This window comes from Denticeps clupeoides, chromosome 3, assembly GCF_900700375.1.
Source record: "Denticeps clupeoides chromosome 3, fDenClu1.1, whole genome shotgun sequence".
Classification (NCBI taxonomy): Eukaryota; Metazoa; Chordata; class Actinopteri; order Clupeiformes; family Denticipitidae; genus Denticeps; species Denticeps clupeoides.
The window spans coordinates 25453801-25477306 of record NC_041709.1 but is presented as its reverse complement, the minus strand read 5'-3'; the positions used below and the strand labels follow the sequence as shown (position 1 = coordinate 25477306).

At 41.6% G+C, this 23506-nt stretch overlaps 2 protein-coding genes and 1 long non-coding RNA gene across 5 annotated transcripts; 1 reads left to right on the top strand and 2 right to left on the bottom strand.

The window, feature by feature from the left end:
• Positions 1-757: 757 nt before the first annotated feature.
• Positions 758-11016, bottom strand: suz12b (SUZ12 polycomb repressive complex 2 subunit b). Of its 2 annotated transcripts, none has more exons than XM_028971774.1 (16): positions 10429-11016; positions 10211-10257; positions 9281-9345; positions 9126-9194; positions 9000-9049; positions 8813-8898; positions 7452-7683; positions 7217-7322; positions 7021-7126; positions 6275-6449; positions 5340-5419; positions 5091-5234; positions 4602-4759; positions 3247-3445; positions 2900-2979; positions 758-2539 (listed from the first exon to the last, which is right to left on the bottom strand). In XM_028971774.1, exons 1-16 carry the CDS (start codon positions 10553-10555, stop codon positions 2257-2259), a joined length of 2007 nt encoding a protein of 668 aa, XP_028827607.1. In that variant the 5' UTR covers positions 10556-11016; the 3' UTR covers positions 758-2256. The 2 variants fall into 2 exon arrangements, with proteins under 2 accessions (XP_028827607.1, XP_028827608.1); XM_028971775.1 differs by having other exon boundaries at positions 7021-7123.
• Positions 10785-21135, top strand: utp6 (UTP6 small subunit processome component). Its single transcript, XM_028971779.1, has 19 exons — positions 10785-11686; positions 11772-11856; positions 12754-12795; positions 13074-13166; positions 13246-13293; positions 13904-13967; positions 14099-14217; positions 14356-14433; positions 14980-15061; positions 15133-15214; positions 16434-16609; positions 17970-18049; positions 18132-18209; positions 18771-18950; positions 19228-19308; positions 19691-19800; positions 19885-19951; positions 20071-20143; positions 20811-21135. The coding sequence occupies exons 1-19, from the start codon at positions 11595-11597 to the stop codon at positions 20963-20965; spliced, it is 1785 nt and encodes a 594-aa protein (XP_028827612.1). The 5' UTR covers positions 10785-11594; the 3' UTR covers positions 20966-21135.
• Positions 16815-23173, bottom strand: LOC114785505 (uncharacterized). Of its 2 annotated transcripts, XR_003749066.1 has the most exons (3): positions 22952-23172; positions 22239-22743; positions 16815-19397 (listed from the first exon to the last, which is right to left on the bottom strand). It is a non-coding gene; the product is annotated as an uncharacterized LOC114785505 (long non-coding RNA). The 2 variants fall into 2 exon arrangements; XR_003749065.1 differs by lacking the exon at positions 16815-19397 and having other exon boundaries at positions 21052-22743; positions 22952-23173.
• Positions 23174-23506: the final 333 nt, after the last annotated feature.

The following is a 23506-nucleotide window of genomic DNA, read 5'->3' as shown; positions in this document are numbered from 1 at the left end:
GGGACATGACGGCACCCAGAGCTTAACCACGCCCACTGCCAAACTGTTCCAGGCCGCGCATTGGATGTTGCCCGCCCAGCACCGCCCACTGAACGATGATTCGTCGACGTTGAGCTCAGGAATGAAGAAAACAATGATCACAGCGTTTTATGCGGCGTGGTGGAAATGACATAAAACGCACAGGAGTGAAGAGGTTTTAATACTTTGGAGACACTTGTCTGCAGCATTTAAGCTCAAGTTTTTTTGCTTTTATATCGGACTTGGCTACCTAATACTGTATCTGAAGCCTCTTTCCGAAATTCAGCCTTGGTGCACAATTACAGCCACTTTGATCCAGTGCCACAATGAGATTTCCCCACACGAGCCGTTTCGGTGTCTGTAGCTTTAAATGCTTATGCGGAGGAGAGAGGCGGGACGAGGAGGAGAGCGGCCTATAAAAGCTGAGGTGACATTCACGGAAATGACGTCTTCAACACTTCTTGTTTGGTACAACCAGTAGTAGTGTCCGCGTTTTCTCTTTAAAAAAAAAAAATAAATAAATGAAAAATACATCTGTGCTCATTTTTACATACAATCACGAGAAACTGCAATGCTTCGCGCGTTTGGAAGCCATGCCGGTCGGTGGAGATAATGTTTTAGGGGTGGGAAATCCTCTGGGCAGAAAAAGCATGACAAATTGAGGTAACCTTTCCCCTTATGAAGTCCTGGTGAATCTGCAAAAAGAATGATCCAACTAATCAGTCTGAACAAGGCCAAGGCCAGTGAATGTCAAGTTTATTTTATTTAAAATACTGTAGAAAACACCACAATACAGCATCTTACACAGGGTGTGTGAAGTGACCATTTATGATTTCATTTTTCAAAGACCAAAAAGTCGCTAGTGATTTGTTTTGAGCAATTTCAGGTATTCACAGAAAAAAAAAGTGCTGCAAATGATGCACTTTGGCTTTGAACCTCAAAAAAATTGTATCCAAACACAGACAAAAAGTCTTAATGCATATTATATTATGCATATTTTCCTATCTTTAATAGCACTCAACCGCTGTAGATCCTCGTTAAGCAACACATAATACTGACCTGGGGCTCAGCGTTCCACACAAGAAATGGATCACCTGGACCAGAACTTGTAACTGTCCAAAAAAAACGTCCCGACTGGACAGACCTGGCGTCTGGTTCACATGATCAAGCTAACTGAGACATGCGGAACAGCCCTAGCCCAGACCCTAAAACAAAAGGAAAGAACAACAATATGCTGTTGAATTGTAATGATCATGTTATGTCAGTTGATTCTGAAAGCAAACCGTACCAGAAGCAGTTTGAAAGTCTGGACGCACCATACTGAACGAGAGCTCTGCAAATATTAGTGCCACTAGATCTAAAAGGTTCTCCATTATTTTTGTGACTCCAGAAGTAGTTCCAAAATTTTAAATAGTTGCTCAAGGTCCTAAACACATATGCTAACAATAGCATACTTTTGTGCCACCTCATATAATTATCCATCCCATATGATACTTATTAATTTATGATCATGCTATATTTAACAGATTCTAGTATGAATAATGGCATGGCCAATCAACATGTTGCAGACGTTAAGTAACCAAGGATGTGAAAGTGCCCAATACCAAACATGAGCTGGTACTACGTGGAGGAAATGGGCTAAATATGCAGGACTCCCACCTCAAGGTGGGATCAAACAAGTGCTAGGCGTCGGTGACACCAAACATTTCAGCTGTCATGTAAGTAAGGGTTGTCATGATATATTTAAAAAAAAAAAAAAAAAAAAAAAAGGAATTAGTGTCTAAAAATGCCCATCCCAGTACTTCATATACACTAACAGAAACTACATAAGAAAATGTCACTAATGGATCCCTGTTCACATATGGTAGAATAGAAACCAAAAAAAATAAATAAAAATTGCGCAATGTGCTCAACATCGGCAATTAAAAAAAACAAAAAGGGGTGGATAGTTCAAAAAAGTTAAGACGACTTGACTTAAAACGGAACGTATAGCAAGTGCTAAACGGTGCTAAAATGTCCACTGATTATTAAAAAAAAAAAAAAAAAAAACATTACAAAGGATCAATACTAATAGCATTCCCATTCTATTGTAATGAAATGAGGATGTCCTGTCCATGACTCAGAGTGTGCAAACAGGTCCATTTTCACACTGGTCTGAACGGTAAAGGTGCACAGATGGCTCTTTATTCACGATCTGATTCAGGTTCCGGCTCCGCCTCTGACCAGGTCTTCACGGTGTTAGTCAGAGACGGCGCTCTTTGTGCGCTTCCCGTGTAGCGAGACGGCGGAGGTGACGGCATGACCATTGCAGAGGCCCTCGTCGCCATCAGGCAGCTGCTCCTGGATCTCCCGCAGGCGGCTCATGGCCCGGTCGATAGTGGAGATGGTCACCAGGTTGAAGTCGTGCATGCTGACAAGGTGCAACAGGAAGTTGCGGCAGAGGTTGCGGCGGATGATGTGTGGCCCGCACTTCTCCACAAACAGCATGATGGCCTGGTTCATCTGGTTGTCAGCTATGAAGCTGTGGAAGGACATGACATATATTCAGTTTCAGATTCGAACATATGCAAATGGGCCAGAATGCAAAAAAGGACCTTGTGTAAACTGTTTAATATCTGTTCTTTGGGGGAGTTCATGCTGTTCATCTTTACACGGTGCAAAAATTTTCATGCAGGGACAAAATGCAAAAGTACTAAATCGCAAAATGAAAGGTCAAATTAACTGAACGGTCAACAAATTTAAGCATTTCTGCTCCCTGTTGAGAAGGCTAAGACCGAGGACTTCTGAAAATGGTTCCAAAAGCCATACTCCGGTTGAACACTACACATTTGTTTCTTATGATAATATCAACACATCATCAAAAGAAGCTTTACTGCTGTACCCGTGCTTCATCACATGGAGGTTCCACAGCTTCATCACCTCCTTCTCTCCCTCGTTTACGTCAGTGAACTCCTCAATTTGCTGCAGATAGGAAGAGATTGGGAAGAGTTCAAACAAACAAACAGATTTTCCTCGGTGTCCATTAAAATGTCCAAATACCTGCCCAGGACGACAAAGACATGCAGATAAATTACTAATGAATTAATAATTACTCCTGGATGACATGATCAAGATCTCAAAAACAAATATCTAATTAAAATATCTGCGGATCTACTGCAATAGTACAGTTAGACATACTGTTAAATAATTTGATATTTTGACATCCATAAAACTTCCCCCCTCCTGTACCGTGATGGTTTTCTCGCGAAGCCACTCCGGGTCCCTCTCGTCCTCGCTGTCCAGATCCATCTCCTGGGGCCGCAGCGGCATGCAGCTGTCGCTGTGGAAATACAGCCGGTTGTGGCCACTCACGTAGGTGCGCTGCTGCTCCAGCTCCCCATCCTCCGACTCCAGGAACTCGGAAAGACTCGGCTTGGTGCGCTTGGGTCTGCAGGTGGAAACGAAGCAAGGACTGCACGATGAGATCCGGCTACCGAAACCAATCCAATACTAGCCAATGCTCGGGTTGTAAGGATTTTGCTGCTAAACTGTTAACCTCACATCGTATTCTTGTATTCAGGTTATGTCCAGACACCAGGCTGTCTGTGTTGACATGTGATGGACGGACACCACTTGGCATAAGTGAGCGGGGAAACTTTCATATAAATTCAGCAGAAACACAGTTGCTGCTGCAACAAAACACTGGAGGATTTACACTGACACGATTTTATGAAACTTTTTCGCAATTTCAGTAACACAGTGTGGTCAACATTAAATCAAACTCTCAAACATCAGTTGATGTGATTGGCAAATACACAAATAAATGTAAAGGTATTCACATTTACACGCTGATTTGTAAATGCAGGTTTATCAATTTGTGAATAAATGTAACTGCACTGACATTTGTGCAGTCAAGAAATGCATTTGTGAATGGTGCCACATTTAATTGTATTGAAATTATTTTGTGAATCTTGTTACATTTGTTGCTGAATCAAGAAATGTGTGTGAGTGGTGTGATATTTATTTGTGAATCTTGAAACTAAATTCTCTCCACACAGTTGCACCTGTACATGTAATGCACAGCACATGCTGCAGGATGTAGACAGAGGTTTGAGAATTAGAGTCACAGGATTCTTACAATTTTTTACAAAAGAATTTCCATGACATTATTCTAAGGCAAAATTCATGACTATTCATAAATTCATTCCTCCTGGATAAAAGTTTGCACAAATCAGAGTAAAACGGACCCATTTTGTTTTGGTATAGATCATAAGATGTACTTTACATGACTTTTAAAAGGAGACTCGTGGCTGAGAGTTTTGGAATATGGAAGCTACAAACGCAGCACCAGGTGACGTGATTCACAACGTAAAGTAAAGATACTATAGACCTGCATTAGTTTTAAACATTGTAGTTGCAAACGTAGCAGAAGGTTTCTTGCGTGGTCTTACGGGAACGATGTACTTTATTATGCATTCATGTGTCAGTCAGATTTCAATGTATATTTTCGGATACCAGAAATAGAATTTGAAATTTTGGAAAAATTTTTTATGTCTTTTCCAGGTTTTTAATGACCGTAGGAGCCCTGTGTCACCATGCTGTACCTGCAGACCAGGATGTGCGTGACAGCAGTCCTCTTGACTGGACCGTTGCGACTGAAAGCGAAGCCCGGCTGGCTGTGAATGTCCTGGGGGTTCCCCACGTACGATCCGTCATAGCACTCGTTTATTGACACGTCTATCCTGGCTCCCTTTGGGTGAGGCTGCAGGAGCAGAAAGAGAAAAGTAAAGCACATGCAGAGCTATTCTTTAATGTGAGCTACAACAAATACATTTGTGAGTTGTACGTAATTCCATGACATGACTTCCGTGTCTGGATGGATGTGGAGTTTTAGAGACTAAAAGAAAATGCTGTTTTTGTCTGTTCTACTAGATACTTGTACTATATTGAATGGGTTAAATAGAAACTTGACTAAGATGAGTCAAGGCAATGCAATGCAAAGCAATGGACCCACAATCCAGTTGGGCAGTGTGTGAGGTCACCCCATTCACATTGAACAAATAATTACATTTCACAACAGAACAATAACTCACCACGTAGTTGAAGATGAAGCGGCTGTGAGACAGTTTGAGGTGTTTGAGGAGGCTGTAGAGTTTGCGGCAGTTTAATGTGCACCAGGGACAGTGCAGGTCGTCTCGCGCCTCCGTCTGCTGCCTGGTGTTGTTGTTGTACAGGAACTGCCAGGTTCCATTATGAGTGTGTGAATTCACAGTTCATTGCATATTCAACATGTTGTGACATCAGAAAAAGGGTTATACTGTGCATCTTCCCAGACTTCATACCTGGTAAAAAATGCGCAGCTTCTGCCGTGGCTCACACAGTGACTGCTCTTTTCTGGTCTGAATGCTGGTGCTGACTGGATCTTAAACACACACAAAAACAAACTTTTACTGAACTGAATTCAATTCTGAACTGCAGTTCAAATATAACCAAAACATATTAAGGGTTCAGATCAGGAATTATGAATATTGTATTGTCAGTTTATGGATGAGTATATTTTCAAATGTGATGCATGCTGCAATATTATTTATATCTGCAACAGGCTTTAATTTTATAAATAAAGTCATATGTAATGATAGATAGATAGATAAATAAATAAAGTGTACAGTGAAATGTGTCCTCTGTATTTAACCAGTCACCCTTGGTGATCAGTGGGCAGCCATGACAGGCGCCCGAGGAGAAGTGTGTGGGGACGGTGCCCCAGTGGCACCTTGGCGGATCGGTATTCGAACCAGCAACCTTTTGATTACGAGGCTGCTTCCTTAACCTCTAGGTCACCACTGCTCCTAATAGTAAGACATTTTGTAGTGTAATCTGTATCTAAGAAACCATGACACTAAATAATGAAAAACGTAATGTCATCATTTCCACATAGTTAAAAAAAAATAAATAAAAATTCATAAACTCATACATATTTTTGTAATTATCTATGCATCTTAGATTTGATTTTATTGTCTGTAAAAGGAATATCATTTTGGAAAAAAAAAAAAAAAAAAAAAAGAGTACCCTTTTAAAAACGAACCCGGCTAAACATGTTTTAATGAAACTCCATCTGTTTCTCTGTCAGTTGTTCCGAACCATAGTCAGTCAGACGCTACTGAGATTCATTCAGAGAGATTCCTGTTTTCCTTCCAATGACTGAGCCCCAAGGCTCTAGGTTCCCTACTCACAGGCCCCTGACTGGACCTTCGATCAGGGACCATTGTTCTCTGCTTACCCATTGGAGCAGATCTGAGTGTCCTGGGCTTGTTCTCAGTGGTGCTGGTTTCAGAGTTCCGTGTGGACAGCGGCTTGGCCACTGGCGCTGTGGAGGGGTCATTGGGGTCGCCTGTCCAGCGCAGCGTAAACTGCAGCGTGGGTCCCTGAGAGAACGTCTCGAATGGAGGCAGCCTCTGCAAAAACCACAAAGAGGATCAGCCTTGTACCTATAAAGACATTCAGACCAGGAGGCTTTCACTCAAAACACAAATCGGATATGCTTGTAGTTTATACCATCCATGTAATTTTCATAAATTATGAAACTGATTGTCATTGTGAAATGACACACGGTGCACACAGCGAAATGTGAGCAGTGGGAAGCCATGAAAGGCACCAAGGGAGCAGTGTGCAGGGATGGTACCTACAAAGGTACCTCAATGGTACGGGATTTGAACCTGCAACCCTTCGATTACGAGTCCACTTCCTTACCCGCTAGGCCACCACTGGCCCGGTATTCCCGAGATACGGACAATGAAATATGGAAGAGAGGGTGGGGGCAGCATTTACTGACATGCTACCCACCTAATTATTAACTGTAAGACACATGCATCCTCAAGTGAAGAAAAAAAAAAAAAAAACACTAATTAGATTTAATAAGTTTAATGAGCAAAAAAAAAACAAACCATTACTCACAACTGACAATGTTCACATTTTTAAGCGGCTTGCATTGTGATCTAATTAAAGTAACTCTAGAGCACAACCAACCTTCCCATCGAGGATGGTCTCCCATGTAGCTCTCTTCTTGCTTATTGGACAGTCCTCTATCTGTTGCATGGAAACTTCGTACTCGCCGTCCAACAACTGCAGCCTTCTGCGAACGCAGGAATCCGTCAACATCAGGAAACGGAGAAGCTGCGCGAACAAACAACTAAATCCTATGACAACGATGATGTCAACATACCGGTTCTTGTCAAACACAGTCATCTGTGCAACGTATGTCTCAGTCGCATCACAGTCGTCTAGATGAGACAAGTTTCTTTTTTTGCCTGGATGCTCCCCTTTCACATCTAAAAACAAACAAACAAACAAACAAACAAAAAAACATTACATTTGAATTAAAACAGTAAAAAATAAACAAATTCTAAAAAAATAAAAAAATACATTTCACAATATTGAACAAACGACTGGCTGCTCACCCATGTTCTCATCCGTCTCTCCATTCACCAGACCGTTGCACTCCCTCCTACCCGGGCGAGACACTCTGAACAGAAGGGAGTACGACTTCACCATGTGACTGTTGCTGGGCTCAAACTCATTGCTGGAAACCAGTAACGAGGGGAAGGCACCCGGCTTCGTTTGGCTGAGATCTGGGTTCAAAAGCACCTGCTTCTTACCCGTAGGCACTTGCTTGACTGGGCAGCTGACATCCTGAAAGAGAAACATTTACGGCGTTTACCAGACACCCTTATCCGGAGTGCCTTATGATCAGTAGTTACAGGGACAGTCCCCCTGGAGATACTCAGGTAGCTTGAACCTATGACCATGGTCTTCTGGTTCTTCTTACCCAGTAGGCTACTAATACTATATTTAACACTCATACATAGTGTTAAATATATTTGGCCATTATAAAATCCAATAGTATAGTTCTTACGTTTAACCAAAACGTTGTTTGGAGGCTGACTTGAACACAGGGATGCATAGCTTTGCTAGCTTAGCCTAGCTAAGCTAGTTAAACTGAGGTGAATTTCTTTAGGAAACCTTCAAAGTTTGAAAAAAAAGTTGTCTAAATAGTTAATGCCTACGTTTAGCCAAAATGTTGTTTGGAGGCTGACTTGAACACAGGAATGCATAGCTTCGCTAGCTTAGCTAAGGTTAAGACTTATAAAACGGGATTTTATAATGGCCAAATATATTCAAAACAATTGTCCAGCCTTACCTATGAAATATAATCCCCGGGATCTGGTTTGGAGCGTACAGCGGTTTGTACAGCCCCAAGCAGCACAAGAGTGAGGCATTTTTATTCACGTCTCTCCATAGACATGTATATGCTTCACTGCACAGCACAGCCTGTCGCAATATGGCGTTGATGTACGTCTACCCATATGTCTATGCGAATCACGAATCTGAGGTCTCCATTGAACCGAATCGAAAGTCATGTGACCAAACACATCACATTTAAATCGCAGCTTTTTGCATTCATGTAATCACACAGACTGACATCGCGATTACGATTAGATTAATCGTGCAGCACTAATATATAATTTAATAAAATGAATCCACCTCCCAACAGCATCCACAACAAACCCCCCGTAACCCATATAAAGACGACCCAGGCTCCTCCCACTTAGATCAGCCCACGTGTGATTGTATGTGCACAATTGAAAATTTGTGCCCCCCGACATTATTAAACAGTAAAGAGGCCGAGTGATTAAAATGAATGGCTTTTCATGATCGATAGATCGATAAAACCAATGCAAGCAAGACAGTGCCTTATGGCAATCATGAAAAATTTATGAAAGAAATTTGTAATGCAACCGCAAAAATGTGAAAATGGTACCTTGCGTTTTTTATGGCAGACTTTAACGAGTAGCACCTCCAAGGACACTGAGTTTTGTTCGTTTTCGGAGTTGTGACATGGCTTATCTAGAACAGAGCAAGAGGAGCATGACTTACCTCCTTAATTACCATGAATAACAAGATTATTTCATATTACACTGTTCATGAAGGGAAAGGCCCTCACATACCCAACTTGTGAAAAAATCCAGTAAATGTGAGCTGGAGATGTGATGATAAGCTGCGTGAAAAACAGATTCAGATTTCATTCTATGCCAAATATTATAAGTTTCCAGTAGTCTCAAGCTTATTTTTACCTCTGCGATTCCTGCTCGCCCTTCATATTCTGCACTCTATGGAGGATATCGTCGACCCGGAATGTCTTTCTGCACAAAGAAGCACCGAAACAGGCTTACAATCCAAACATCAGCACAGCATCATCTGAACACAGGAATTGAAAGGTCAGCAGTACCTTTTGGCGTTTGTTCGAGTGTTTCTGTGAGACATGAAAGTGAGGGTCCTATGTAAAAGTATAGGCTGCAAGGGAGAAAAAGAAAATGCCACTGGTCAGTGTTAGAGACACACCAACATCCAAGGGGCGTAACTATTCTCAGATGTAAGCCCCTGGTTCAGATGGGATGAATGAAAACGATGCATTATAATCTTTTGATTGTTGTCTGAGGACAGTGGATTATGATTTTTTTTTCCAACTAATGGAACGATCATCACTGTTGCTGCGCACCAATGTATTGGCTTAAGGACCATTGAATGCTGTTCACCAGCAACAAGTTCAGAACACTCACACAGACTTAAAAACGGTGGAGCTGTCCACTGAAGACGTGTCTGCAAAATTATTCTTGCGTAGACCCTTGCACCAACAGGCAATGAGGCTAAAACGTCTGGCAAATATAATATATGCATGCATCTAATGCAAACACACTCAAATTATAACTGTCCACATTTATACATTCTGGATCTCGTCTGATGATCTGAGTGACACAACAGGGACAACGTGGCCATAATCTCATTTTATGCTGATACATGACAAACGCCATGTCAAACAGCAGTCTGTTCGCCTCCCTCCAACCGTGGCCACTTAAGAATGTGATTGTACATCAGATAGAGATCTGATTATCTGCGATGTAAATCTGCAGAAAAGTGAGAAATCCGAACATGGTGATGGTCGTGTGACCACTTGAGGACAGTTACACCCCAAGACATCAGGAAACAACAGTCAACTCTGCCATTGGTGGCTATTCGGCTGCAGAGTAGGAAAGGTCCAACAGGTCGCGCCAAAGGACAGCAATTCAATAATTTGTCACAGTCAGGGGACGAAATGACTACAAAATACCACGCTGAAACATATACACATTTTTTAAAAAAATTATATATATATACGTACAGCAATCAGGTTCCTCGTCCGCAGGAATCTGTATATCTGAGTCGGCTCTGAAAACATCATTTACACACACACAAGAAGCAGAAAACAGGATTTCTGTTGAAACCACACAGCAACGTTCGGACAACAGATGCCAAACGCAACAAAAACGTGCGCATTCACGATTAAAGTTTGGCTTTCATTGTTTGAGACTTGATGGCGGGGGCCGAGTAGCTACTCACTCTCGAAGGCCTGCAGGAAGAGCTCGTGGTCGGCCTGTATCTGCTCCATCTTGGGCTTCTTCACCGCGCTCGCCGCGGGGGAAGGGTAGGCAGCGTTAACCTGGCCCGAGTACTTCTGCGGAGCCATCCGGCACCATAAAGCAAGCCGCGCCGGTCCGGACCGCTCACAAAGGGCCGCACCAAACACCGACCGCAGCAGCAACAACAACAACAACAACGACAATAACTGGAATTAGAACACTGCACGGGAATACTGCTGAGGTCGGGGGAGGGGCCACGGCGCGAATTTCCCTCCGACTTCCCGGGCAGCTAGACGGACAATCGCGGAGACATTCCGCCCGGCTGGGGGACCGTCCAGCGGGCTAACGCGCTAGCTGGCCGGCGCTAGCCCGGCCGCGTCCACGGAAAACATGGCGCGAACGACGCAGATGGAGTAAAGTCCCGATATCGCGCTATTATAAAGACGAAAGTCCATCCGTGTCGGAAGATTTATTATCGGTCACCGAAGCAGGAGACTCGGAGGCGGCCGGACTTTCTCTACCTGGTCTCCCCCCCACTTCTTTTTTTGGTGATACCCGCCCACTTCTTGACAACAGCCAATCGCGTGTCCGGTCTCAGCATTCCGGGCAGTCATTGGCTGGAAAAGGTAGGTTGTCACGAGGTCAAAGTTTGCTCGACCGCACAATTTGCCGCCAATAATGTTTATTTTGTTCTAAAGGGGGATAAAATACAGCAAATACAATAAAGATTATTATAAACGAGCCAATAAAACGAAAAAGAAAAGTGACACATAAAACGCAACGAAGACATTAAAAAGTCAATGAAAAGTTTCAGTTGTTTGTGTGTTGTGGTGGGCTGGTATGAAAATCACACTTTAACTGGTTGACATTGTATTAATTTATGTTATTATTCATTATAACGGACCACGACTCCGCAATAGTTGCTTAGATGTGATCCTAACTTCGTAAAAATCCCCCCTCCCAACATATCCGTTCCCTCCGGAGTTGTTTGAGTGGGACACCCGGAAGTACGGCGAGTGTACTTCCACACGTGTGTGTGTACATGTAGTGAAACTGGCGTCTAAGGTGTTGCTTGTTCATTCGCTCAGATAAAAAAAAAAAAACACAACAATTTTATAATCGGATATTACACTGTGACGTGAAACGATGGCGGAAATAATTCAGAGGGGCATCGAGGACAAAATCCCGGAGCTCGAGCAGCTGGAGCGAATCGGACTCTTCACCAAAAAGGAAGTCAAGTCAGTCATCGTTCACATTTGAATTTGTTCTTTTACATTTACATCGAATCATTTCAAATGGACTCCCCTGATTGCTGATTTTCAGGTCGATGCTGAAGCGATCCACAACTCTGCAGTACAAACTTTTCAGAACCATCCTGAGTAAAGAAGACTTCATCGCCTACATCCAGGTAACGGGTCTGGACCATTGTTAGGTTTATCTGTCAGTATAACATTTACTAAACAAAGAGAAGAAAGACACAAAGCATTTGAGTCCGTTTTACTTGCAAGGAGAGCGAATGGAATAAAATATAGATCATGTGCTGCCATGTTATTTTAATATGGCAGAGTGGAAGGGTGGTAGTAGCCTAGTGGGTACCACGCTCGCCTATGAACCAGAAGACCCAGGTTCAAATTAGGGCTGCATGATATATCGAAAAATTATCATTATCGCGATATTAGTATACGCGATATCTGTATCGCAAAGAGTTGCGATAAATTATATTTATGCTGCGTCCGAAATCTTATATACTATTGTGATGAGCCGTCTCTGCAAGGTCAGGAAAATAGAAGTAAGAGTTTAGGAATAACGCTTTTTGGGGCAGTGGTGGCCAAGCGGTTAAGGAAGCGGCCCGGTAATCAGAATCAGGTAATCAGGTTGCTGGTTCGAATCCCGATCTGCCACGGTCCCCACACACTGCTCCCTGGGCGCCTGCCATGGCTGCCCACTGCTCACTCAGGGTGATGGGTTAAATGCAGAGGACAAATTTCACTGTGTGCACTGTGTGTTGTGCTGCTGTGTATCACATGTGACAATCACTTCACTTTTAGTTCTGACTGGTACGCCACGGGCGGTGAGTTTGAAGGAGCCCTGCTCATTTCTGATAACACTGTCTGTTCACAAGTTGCCATTGAGTTGAGTCAGGCAAGAGGAAGCATTTAAAAAATGGCACCTAATAATGAAATTCCACCGGGGACAGTCTCCTTTAAAATCATACTGATGTGTTTTCTTTTTTTTAAATCTGGAATTTGAATTTCACAATGTTAGGAAAATTGTAATGTCCTAAACTTTTTTTTGTTTTAATCAGTATGAAATCAACGTCCTAGCGCTCATCAAGAAGAGGCGACAGGTGTGAACATTCATTTTTTTTTTTTATTATTTTCAGTATTAACAACTACAGAGTATGTTAATCATCTGACTTGCCTTTGGTATTATTAAACAAGCTCTTCATTTTTTTTCTTAGTGTTAAATAAAATATTAATCCAATTTACTTGAGACATTTAAGATAGGAAGTTTATATGAAAAATATAATTTTTTTTTTATTAAAATGTTTACAATATTGATTTATGCTGCAAAGGTGGTTTGAATGGAACTTTGTAAAGAAATCCTCCTGATTATGGTTTTCAGCACATTGGCTATCAATTCAAGAGAGAGGAGATTGAATACGCGATCATTCACAGAATCCACACCACGTTCAGAAGAGCCACGACGAGGTGGCAGGTCGGATGCATAGTAGTTTTTGATCATGTTTTGTGGTGTGTGTGAGGATGGGTGACCTTTTTGACCTTTCTTTAAACAGGAGGACGTGCAGTTGTGGCTCTCGCATGTTGCCTTTTGTAAGAAGTGGGTGAGTGAAACTGACTTGTAAACCATGCTTTACTAAGTTTATTCTGGCCTGTACAGTATAATGTACAGAGTCTGTACAGAGTAATGTTGTAAACGATTTTCGGTTCACGAAATCGTCAACTGCAGACTACAATTAATTTTTAACAGGCATTGCAGCGGGCACCTATGTTTACACGAGAGACTATCAAAGGAAGCAGCAGGACAATATATATATATGCATGTGTGTGTTTCACTTCTGCGGCATGACAAGCAAGGAGTGTTTTTTTTTTTTTTTTGTTTTTTTTTAAGGAACATTAAAATCCATATTTTTCAATTATTAGTTTATTTATTTATTCATTCATTTGTTTATATATCTATTTATCAATGTATTCTTTTCTTTATGTAATGTATAGACATTTAAATAATTATTTAAAAGTTCCTGTTTTTGTTTTTAATAAAAATATTATCAAGTACCATCCTTAGTATCGGTATCTAGTTTGAAATGTGGCTCCGGTAGCCACAAGCTGTTAAGGATCGTTAGTGAGATAACAAGAAGAATTCAGACAAACGGAAGAACATATACGCCCATTTAGACTGCTATTAAACCCTGTACTTTATCATTTTGTTTCCAGAGCACAAAGAGTCAACTTAGTAAAGTCTTCTCTTCAATGCTCGCCATTCACCCAGATAAACCAGGTAGAATTTGCACAAGATCCAAAATATGTTTTGCTTACATATGTACATTAACTGACTGAGGTCAGATGTTTAGTTTTGAATTTAACAGTAGAGGAGTTAGAACATCGTCTTCTATTCTTTTTTCCCCTTAGCTCTGTGGATCATGGCGGCCAAGTGTGAGATGGAGGACAGGAACTCAACTGAGAATGCACGACTGCTCTTCCTCAGGGCACTTCGCTTCCACCCAGACAACAAGAAGGTCTACCAGGAGGTCAGAAGTTGCTGTTAGAAGGATAGAATGTTGAATTGTCACTGTATTGCAAAGCATAAGATGAAGCCTAAAGTCATTTATGCTAGCAGACCGATGAGCAGGCATGAAACGTTGTTGTGATTTGTGGTGTGCCAACAGTATTTTCGCATGGAGCTGCTGCACGCCGAGAAGTTGAAGAAGCAACAGCAAGAGCTGGAGAAGGCCAAGATCAGCGTGGTGAGTTTGCACCACGCTGTCCTGGTAGTGAAAACCTCCTCCATCTGACTGCTAACATGTAAACACAGGATTACAAGCGGAATGTTATATTCACTGTAATTCATGTGACCATTAGAAACACCCAAGGGCCTCAGAACATTAACTAGCAGAAGCAGAGTTGCCTTCAGTGTCATGATGGCCAAGTGGAAGACTACTACATTTACATTTATTTCTCAGACACCCTTATCCAGAGTGACTTACAATCAGTTATCAGGACAGTCTCCCTGGAGACTGTCTCTTGCTCAGGGACACAATGGTAGTAAGTGGGGTTTGAAAATGGGACTTTGTGGTCTTCTGGTTCCTAGGTGAGTGTGTTACCCACTAGGCTCCTAACACTCAACAAGATAAATATGAAAAATTAAACCCAATTGTGTTGTTGGTGACTTAAGCTATAAAGCTATTTATAATGTCAGGGTGAAAATGTAGTCCACTCTATTCATTGTCTCCAACCCGTATGTCAGAAGATATTCGCAAAAATTTAAAAACATTTCTGTTCTCTACCCATAGAATGAGTATGAGTTTTCCCCTGAGATCCTGAGTGGTAAATTGGCTGAGGTCATCTACAGAAATGCTACCCAGAAGATCAAAGGTGGGTCACTGCACAATTTTTTCTTGTATGCAGCGTAGATTTAAGGCTCATGTTGTCTTTGCTTGTTATAGGCGCTGATTTCATTCTGTCCTTGCTGCAAATTGCTTCCATATTTGACTTCACCAAGGAGCTGCAGGAGAACATCTTAGAAGAGTAAGATTTTCTTTGTTCTACCACTGTAACCATCAGTAATGAATTGGGTGAAAGTCATTTTTCTTTAATATAATGTCATTTAAATAACAAGAAAAGTATTCATTAAGGTGCTGATTTTGAAACTGTACAAGACAAATATTGCCTGAAAATATAAACTTTGTATAAACTATTTACTCAAACCACATTTTTTTTTATTTTAGATTAGATTCAACTTTATTGTCATTACACATGTACAAGTACAGGGCAACGAAATGTAGTTTAGGTCTAACCAGAAGTGCAATAAGCAGCAAGTGCAGGATACAGTTCAAATAAGTTAAGATATATATATATATACATAAAGTGATATGTGCTATACACAAAGTGATATGTGCAGTACAAAGTGATATGTGCAGTACAAAGTAGTAAAATAATCACCCACTGTATCACATGACATACAGGAAATACAGTTTTGAACATGGTTTAAGAAAAAATATGATTATAGTTATTATTTGTGTTCTTTGCGTATGAAAACAAATTCGAATGTGGATCAATTTTTAAAAAGCAGTGCCAGGGTAACATGACATGATCATTCTGTAATTCAAAAGCACACGTTTCATCATTCCACCACCATTACTGTGGTGTTACAGGACAAACTCCACTGGAATTCCGTAAAAGAACATCACTTCTCTTGTAGATATGACTGCAGTTTCATGTTTCCATGTGAAATTTTGATCAACGTTAAGCATATTGTGATAAGATTAATTAATGTTTCAATCCTAATAATGATCCAAAGTACAGCGATTGTCTAATTAAAATTTATTTTTTATAATTTTGAACATACTTTAAGATATAGTTTCATCTGTAAGTGGCATTTGACATGAGAAATAAACATGCTGCTGTTTCCGTTGTGAACTGAGATCTTGGAAGTTAATAAGATCATAAGGACAAACATGATTAGCAATTGTTAGCAAAACCAGGAATATGCCGTTTAATGTCCACAGTCAGAATGACCGATATTTAATAAAATACCACAAATAAAATGACAGTGGTAGCAGCCCATGGGAGCAGCCATGTTGGTGAGGGTTGGCAAATTTCAGAATCAAATTTCGTTCCAGTAGAAATAAAAGTGAGAGCACTCATGGTACAATACATGCTAATTCCTCCAACGCCACATTGTATTCTTAGGTTCTGTGAGTAATTATGAGGTGTCCATTCAGTTTTGACTTCTGCCCGGCTGCAGCCTGCAGAGCCAGCACACAGACGACTCGCTGACGTGGGACTTCATGGCGAAGCGGGAGCTGGGGGTGGCCGTGACCCCGGAGCTCCAGACCGCGCGGGGGAAGGCCACGGACACGAACCGGAAGGAGGAGCGCTGCTGCGCGGTGTACGAGGAGGGCCTGAAGTGCATCAGCACAGGTAGCGTTGAAGCTCATGATTGCTCCTAGAAACTGGGGGAACCAGTTCGTGCTGCTGAATCGGATAATTAGCATGCTAGACAACATGCAAAAGTTTCACATAGTTTGCGAAACGAATTAGATAAACAGAGAAAGAAAATAAGCGCACCTTATCGTCATCATTCTTTCATGCAAAAAAAAAAAAAAAAAAAACTAGTAGTGGATGGTAGTAGCCTAGTGGGTGAGACAATTGCCTATGAACCAGAAGACCACAAAGTGGCAGGTTCAATAGCGCAAGTGGAAGTGAATAGGTGTGATGTGGCGAATGTTTAAGCAGCTCAAAAACCTGGATGCAATTTCCAGGTTCCAGGATGTCTTGGCATCCTAATTAAATGAAAGTTTGTGCAGTTTGAACCTGAGACAAAAATATACAAACACAAAAAAACAAACGATAAGTAAGTGCCAATGTTAGAGGTGAATATTCCCTTTTACATTCAGTAGGCTGCATTTGATAGTACTACAAATATTCAATACCAACCCATATCTTAGATAGTCTGTGTTGTACATGTTTTGCGATACTCAATTAATATATTAGTTTGCTAATGTGTGGGTCTTCTATGATGTGAAACGGTGGTTATTAACTCTCATTACGGGGCATTGTCGCTAAGTGTGAAAGGCCCAGACAAAGGCCTGTGACCCACCAATTGAGAATAACTATTATAGATCATAAAATTATAGTCCACTTTATGGATAGAGGGGCATTATATAGAAATTATGGTTGTTAATTAAATAACAGTAATTGTACAGTAGTGTTTACTGTAGTTTTTAGTGTGTATTTTAGATTATGCTTTCAAATACAGATACATAGATTTTATCACAATTCATTCTTAAGAAATGAATGAAAGAATGGGCTGTAAAATGTTAAACTATTGCACAGTCAAGTATGGGATTTTATTGTTTTAACAGTTGGGTTTATTGCAAGCGAAGTGGATATGTGAGCATTTACATTTACGGCATTAATCAGACGCCCTTATCCAGAGCGACTTACAATCAGTAGTTACAGGGACAGTCTCCCTGGAGCTACTCAGGGTTAAGTGTCTTGCTCAGGGACACAATGGTAGTAAGTGGGAGTTCAACCTGGGTCTTCTGGTTTGTAGGCGAGTGTGTTACCCACTAGGCTACTATTACCAGGATGGGTGTGCACAGCAGACACACCCACCCTCAAACGTTGTGACTTGTACGTGTAAGCGACATTATTTTATATGACTTGTACGTGTAAGCGACAATATTTTAAATTAATCACAGTGATAGCCCAAATTTGATTTGTGCAATTTTGTCTCTTTTTGACTTTGTTCTCATGCGGATGCTCTCCTGTTCTTCAGAGGCCATGTGGACTTGCTACGTGACATTCTGCCTAGAGCGCTACAAGAGGAAAACCAATGTGCAGGAGCTGAAAGAGAAGGTGACTTATTAGCATGTGTTCAATATGTGGGGAGTGACTGAAAGAAGTGAAATAAATGTTTGTCTTTTATGTTCCCCTGTAGAGAAGAGCAAGGCTGCTGGGGGTGTTTCAGAGAGCTCATGATGCAGCGCTGCTGAAGGAGGACCTTTACAAAAGCTGGGTAAGAAGTTTATACAATTATACAAACTCATATAAAATGGCATGAAATGGGAGCACGGAAACATGGGCGCTGTGGTGAGGGAAGCTGGACTGGCCCATTATCCAGTGTTTTTTTCCACACGTCCCGCGCCGGCTGGGTGGCATCAGGACTGTTGTGTCCTCTTTTCGCCTACACATGCAACAGATTTTTAATTGCAGTTGCGTTTTGTTTACTTACTGTGTGGGTCTGACCTGACTCAAAATGTATTCCAGCCAATCCCTACATAAAGACGGAGATGGACAGTGAAGTTTAAGGTCGTGTTTACATTTATTCTCAAACGGAGACCCACGGCTACCAAGCGGTCCGAGCCGATGAAAACGTTTAAATGCTTAACATTGTTTATTACACATTTTTTTTAAATAGATTTATTATATTTTGGTGGAGAGTCATTTTTAGCATATGTTTAAAATATATTTTAATTACAAGGCCTGATAGATTGATTTAAAGATAATGGTTTATTCGGTTCCCAGGGATGATGTTCACTTTGGAACTAACAACCAGTTCTGCACTGCTGTCCTCAAGCTGCAGGTCTCACTGGCGTCAGGAGATGCAGAAGCCACCACCCAGATTGCCACGGCAGCCACTCAGCGCTTCAGCCAATCAGCAGAGACCTGGAGCCTGGCCCTGCAAGTTCTGGTGCAGCTGCGAAGCTCGGAGGCCGCACGTCTATTCCAGGAAGCTCTAGGTCACGTCAGTCCCAAGGTATCTGCCTCAGTGCGGCATTCTGGTTAAAGTGGGACATCTCCCTGAAACGCCAGCCCTGCCCTCATTAAAGCAGATCGCCCCGCTAATTAATTCACTTCCATAAGGGAACACTGTTCCTTGTTAATGAGGGAGGGAAAGGAAATGTGAGGAATTCCCACAGTTTCTGGTTTTGTCTAGTGTAATCCTGGCCATTTTTCCCCTTTAATGATTAGGTGGGAGCTCAGTTCTGGAAACCCACAATGTTCTAATAATGCCCCTCGTTATTCTTCTCCAGGAAAGTTTACCTGTGTGGTTGCTGCAGCTCGAGTGGAGTGAGGCCACGCAAAGTCCTGAGGAAACTGAGTCTCTGTTTCAGGTAACGTCTACATGCAGATCCGCCACAACATTAAAATCGCTGGCAGTCATGGTGAACACCATAGGTTTGTCTGGCAGTAAAGAGTCTGTCTGCGAAGTTAAAACACAGGAAAAAGGTACAAGTAAGAATCCAAGTTGTCCTGAAGGATGTTCCCAATACCTAGTGTTTCAAGACAGAACTGGTGACAGCCTCATTGATTTTGTGGTGATCTGAAGTCCTTTATGTTGGTTCCCACAACTGAAAACTCCTACAATGGACGTGGCCATCAGATCTCTGTTTATTTCCTCATACACGCCCTCATCTTTAATTCAATGTGAAGCTTAGCAGCCTCTGCCTTGGTTGTTCACATTGTGGTGAGGACTGAAACCTCTTTTCTCTGCAGAAGGGTCTGTTTTCCTCAGTAGCTACTGTGTCCACCACAATGAAGCAAAAATACCTGGACTGGTCCTACAAAACAGGAGGCTACAAGAAGGCCAGGAAAACTTTTACAAGGTTGTAATAAAACGTTTGTTTTTACCATTATAACTAGGCACATATTTATTTATGATGTTTGCATATTTTGTCTTTAATTTCTAGCTTACATGAACACAGACCCTTCTCCAAGGCCTTTTTCACCAGGATGATTGAGATCGAGAAGGAGCAAGTATGTGTCCCTTACATGTACTAATGATACCAGAGCTGTTTGGGAAAGGGTTCCTCTGGTTCTAGTGGAGCCATTCATTTGAGGATGTACCTAAATAAGTGGCTCTGTTTGTGTTTCAGGAAAGGCCCAAGATGAACAACCTTAGAGACTACTATGAACGAGCGCTCAGGGAGTTTGGCTCCAGTGATGAAGGCAAGACCCTTGATCAAGAGAATCAAACTTCTATATTCACATTACCTTACACCTGGGGGTAGAGAAGATTATATTTGGGCTTGTTGACAGTAGAGATGTCTGATTTGCTCTCCATTACCGAATAGTTTTGATATATTACAGACAAAGGTCCGCTGACATGAAAAGTTTCATTTTTGAGATTATTTAACATTAATACGAGCTCCCATAGCCTGTCTATGGTCCTGCAGTCGCTAGAAATTGCAGCCGGATCTGTAATTTTGACCATTATGTCGACATAAGAGGATTTTTTTTTCCCTGGAAAAACACTGACATGACTTCCTGTTTGCTCCAAACATTGTGGTTGGTGAATGGTGTTGATTACATAATTTCGGTGAATGCCCGCTCACTTCTATAGGCCTCTCTCCTCCTTGTCCCGCCTCTCTCCTCCTTGTTAGCATTTAAAGCTACAGACACCGAAATGCATTGTGGGACTGGATCAGAGTGGCTGTAATTCTGCACCACGACTGAATTTCGTAAAGAGACTTCAGACACAGTATTAGTGGACCAACAAGATCTATATAAAAGCACATTTTCATGTCAGGGGACCTTTAAAAGAACCCGGATATATGCAGATCATTGTCCACGATTCATTTACTGCTGATAAAATGATGTTCACCCCTTCCTGCAGACCTTTGGATGGACTACATTAAAGAGGAACGCAGGCCCAACGGGAAACCAGAGAATTGTGGGACACTCCATTGGCGCGCAATCAAGATGTTAGAGGGCGAGAGCGTCGAGCGCTTCACTGCTCAGTATACGCTGCTGCAGACTGGCCACGTTTAAAGCCCAACTCAACAAGACGCAATGCGAGTTCCAATTCTCTCCATTGAAATTTCATCAAAAATTCAGAAATGTTGTGTTCGCACAGGTTTTTGTCAGAAATATACATTTATTGTGAATTAAGTAGCTTTTGTTAACATTTTAATAAAATGATCCAGTGTTTCAGAACTATATGATCCCTTGTATAAAGCCCCTTTATCCCTGGCTGAATTTTTTTCCCTAACATTCATCCGGAAAGCCAGCTGCCCCATCAGCATTTCACTACTGAACTACTGAACTTGGGTCATTTCGTTCCCGCACATTCATTTTGCTGTCAGACAACTCGTGCCGTGATCTGCCAAAACAATTTTAGCCCCAATTTACAGTCTAAATTTCAGGCCTTTAACTGGCAGATCATCGAAGACCAATGCCCCAACAGAAAGGTCTAGTATGTTTGTGAACCTTGATTAGCCATAACTGCACATATAGGACCAAACTAGTAGTGTAACTGGTAAATGTGGTTTTCATTGTAAAAGACAAAAGTATTGTGCAGTCTGATCCCGGCGTAACACAGAAGCACTGGAGGTGGTGTAAAAAATTTCAATAACCTGCTGTTAAGCTGTGAGCTTTTCAAGACACATTTCAGATATTTCGCATTCTGGAACTGTCTTAAATAATTACAATCGGTTTTCAGAAGGGTCTTGACCAAACTGACGTTTTTCTGCATTAGGAAATCCTTATTTAAGCTATAAACTCTTTTCTTAGTCTTTCTAAACAGAGTAAAGTATTACTGTGCTACTTCTATCTGCGCGAACACATTTGGTATTTACCAGCACCGTTGTGCTCTTTCTCAAAACAAAATGTGCTAACCATCATGCCTCACCTTCAGATGTGTTAGCCAGTAATACATTTCATTCAATCAATTAATGGCTAGGCAAATATTAACCAATATTTTGTTTGATTTTTTTTTTCTTCACATGATTGAAATTCTACATTTTTAATTCAGATTAGCTGCTTTAACAAATTTTTGTAGTTTTTTTGCCTTTTTGACTGGTCTTATCAGGCATATTAACAAGTGCAAATGAAATTAGTAATATTAATTTTGCCACTAGGTGTCCCTTCTGTGATTTTACATTATGCTGTCACCTATTATTTTAAAAATTCTAATTTATTCAAATTGTAAAAATAAATTAAGTTTAAAAAAAAAAAACATTACTATTTTAATTGTAAAGTGAGGCCCAAGGGTTAACCAATAGAGAGTATGTACTGTACATATGACATAAAATATGCTTTTTACCTTTGTTAAGTAACAGCATCGGATCACTATGGTGCGTAAGGACACTTTGAATTAACGGGTAAAAAATAACGGATGATGTGGAAATCTGAAACAGATATTAATATGTCAAAATTCTATGTGTCTCTGTAACAGGATTTTAGTCACTCTTCTCCACAGTGCGTCATCGCCGCTGAGCTCTGGACTGGACCTCAACATGTCCTCCTTCAACATCCACATAAGTCGACGCCCCTCAGTGCTTCCTGAAGAGGATGTAGGTGAAGAGAGCCACCAGGCCGGCCGAGAGCAGGCCGATGAGCAACTGGTGGATGGTGATGGCGCTCTCCAGTGTGTCGATGCGCTCCTCCATGGCACTGGTGTGAATGTAGTCGTAGATGGAGGCGCCGATGCTCCACACGGCCAAGACCGTATCCACCAGCGCCTTCATGGTGGGGGACACCATCCAGCGGCCCACTGCTGGTCCCCGCCCCGGGGGACCCAGCCGGAGCCCACACCTGCACTGACCCCCCTAAAGCAAATATTCCTGCATTAGATCATAATATCATGTACAGTATCAACATTCTTCATGGTGTTCTAATCCTCAGCCGATGTGCATGATGGGAGTGTGTACTTCCGGTCAACGCTGCCACACCGCGTTTACTCATCCGTTCGTCCATATTAGCGGCGACGAGCGCGGATTTCGGCGCGCAAACGGCCCGACGTCGCTCGGCACTCACCGGAGGACTGCCAACGCGGAACCAGGCTCCGGACGAACATCCGCGACGCGGCTTCCGTGCCGCTAGCGCAGGGGTAGCGGCTCACTGGTGGACGGTGCCGGCGCGGTGACGTCACCCGCGTGGGCGTGGCTTATGGCCAGACCCCACACTATAAATCATCTTTACAACAGATCTATTTACATAATATATTTACTACTTAGTAAATATATTATGTACTTAGTATGTTCTTTTTGCATTAATTCCACAAATTAGCGAGCGGCAGCCTGTTAGAGCTGCTATGAAAAATTCCCACTTGTTGGATTAGTAAAAAATGAACTTATCGCAAATATATCATTATAATCATCCTAGAACTCTTTACATCAATATTTAAATCATATTAAATCGTAAATATAAGGTATTAACAACTGTGTTAAAAAATTATAAATATATGAAACACAATATTATCCTAGATCTCAATTGGCATGCTTCTTTACAACAATTACATTTAAATCAAATTATAACCCTCAGCTCCATATTATACATCCTTTATTATTTAATTGATTTGCTCTTCATACA

What these genes read in the sequence shown, in the direction of transcription:
- suz12b (XM_028971774.1), bottom strand. Translation starts at nt 10,555, where the DNA reads ATGGCTCCGCAGAAGTACTCGGGCCAGGTTAACGCTGCCTACCCTTCC. An exon ending in TCTGCCATAAAAAACGCAAG is followed by an intron (nt 7,684 to 8,812) that starts GTACCATTTTCA and finishes TTTCTCTTTCAG; the next exon opens with GATGTCAGCTGCCCAGTCAA. An exon ending in AGCTGCGCATTTTTTACCAG is followed by an intron (nt 5,235 to 5,339) that starts GTATGAAGTCTG and finishes GGAACCTGGCAG; the next exon opens with TTCCTGTACAACAACAACAC.
- utp6 (XM_028971779.1), top strand. Translation starts at nt 11,595, where the DNA reads ATGGCGGAAATAATTCAGAGGGGCATCGAGGACAAAATCCCGGAGCTC. An exon ending in AGAAGGCCAAGATCAGCGTG is followed by an intron (nt 14,434 to 14,979) that starts GTGAGTTTGCAC and finishes CTCTACCCATAG; the next exon opens with AATGAGTATGAGTTTTCCCC. An exon ending in GTTTGGCTCCAGTGATGAAG is followed by an intron (nt 20,144 to 20,810) that starts GCAAGACCCTTG and finishes CCCTTCCTGCAG; the next exon opens with ACCTTTGGATGGACTACATT.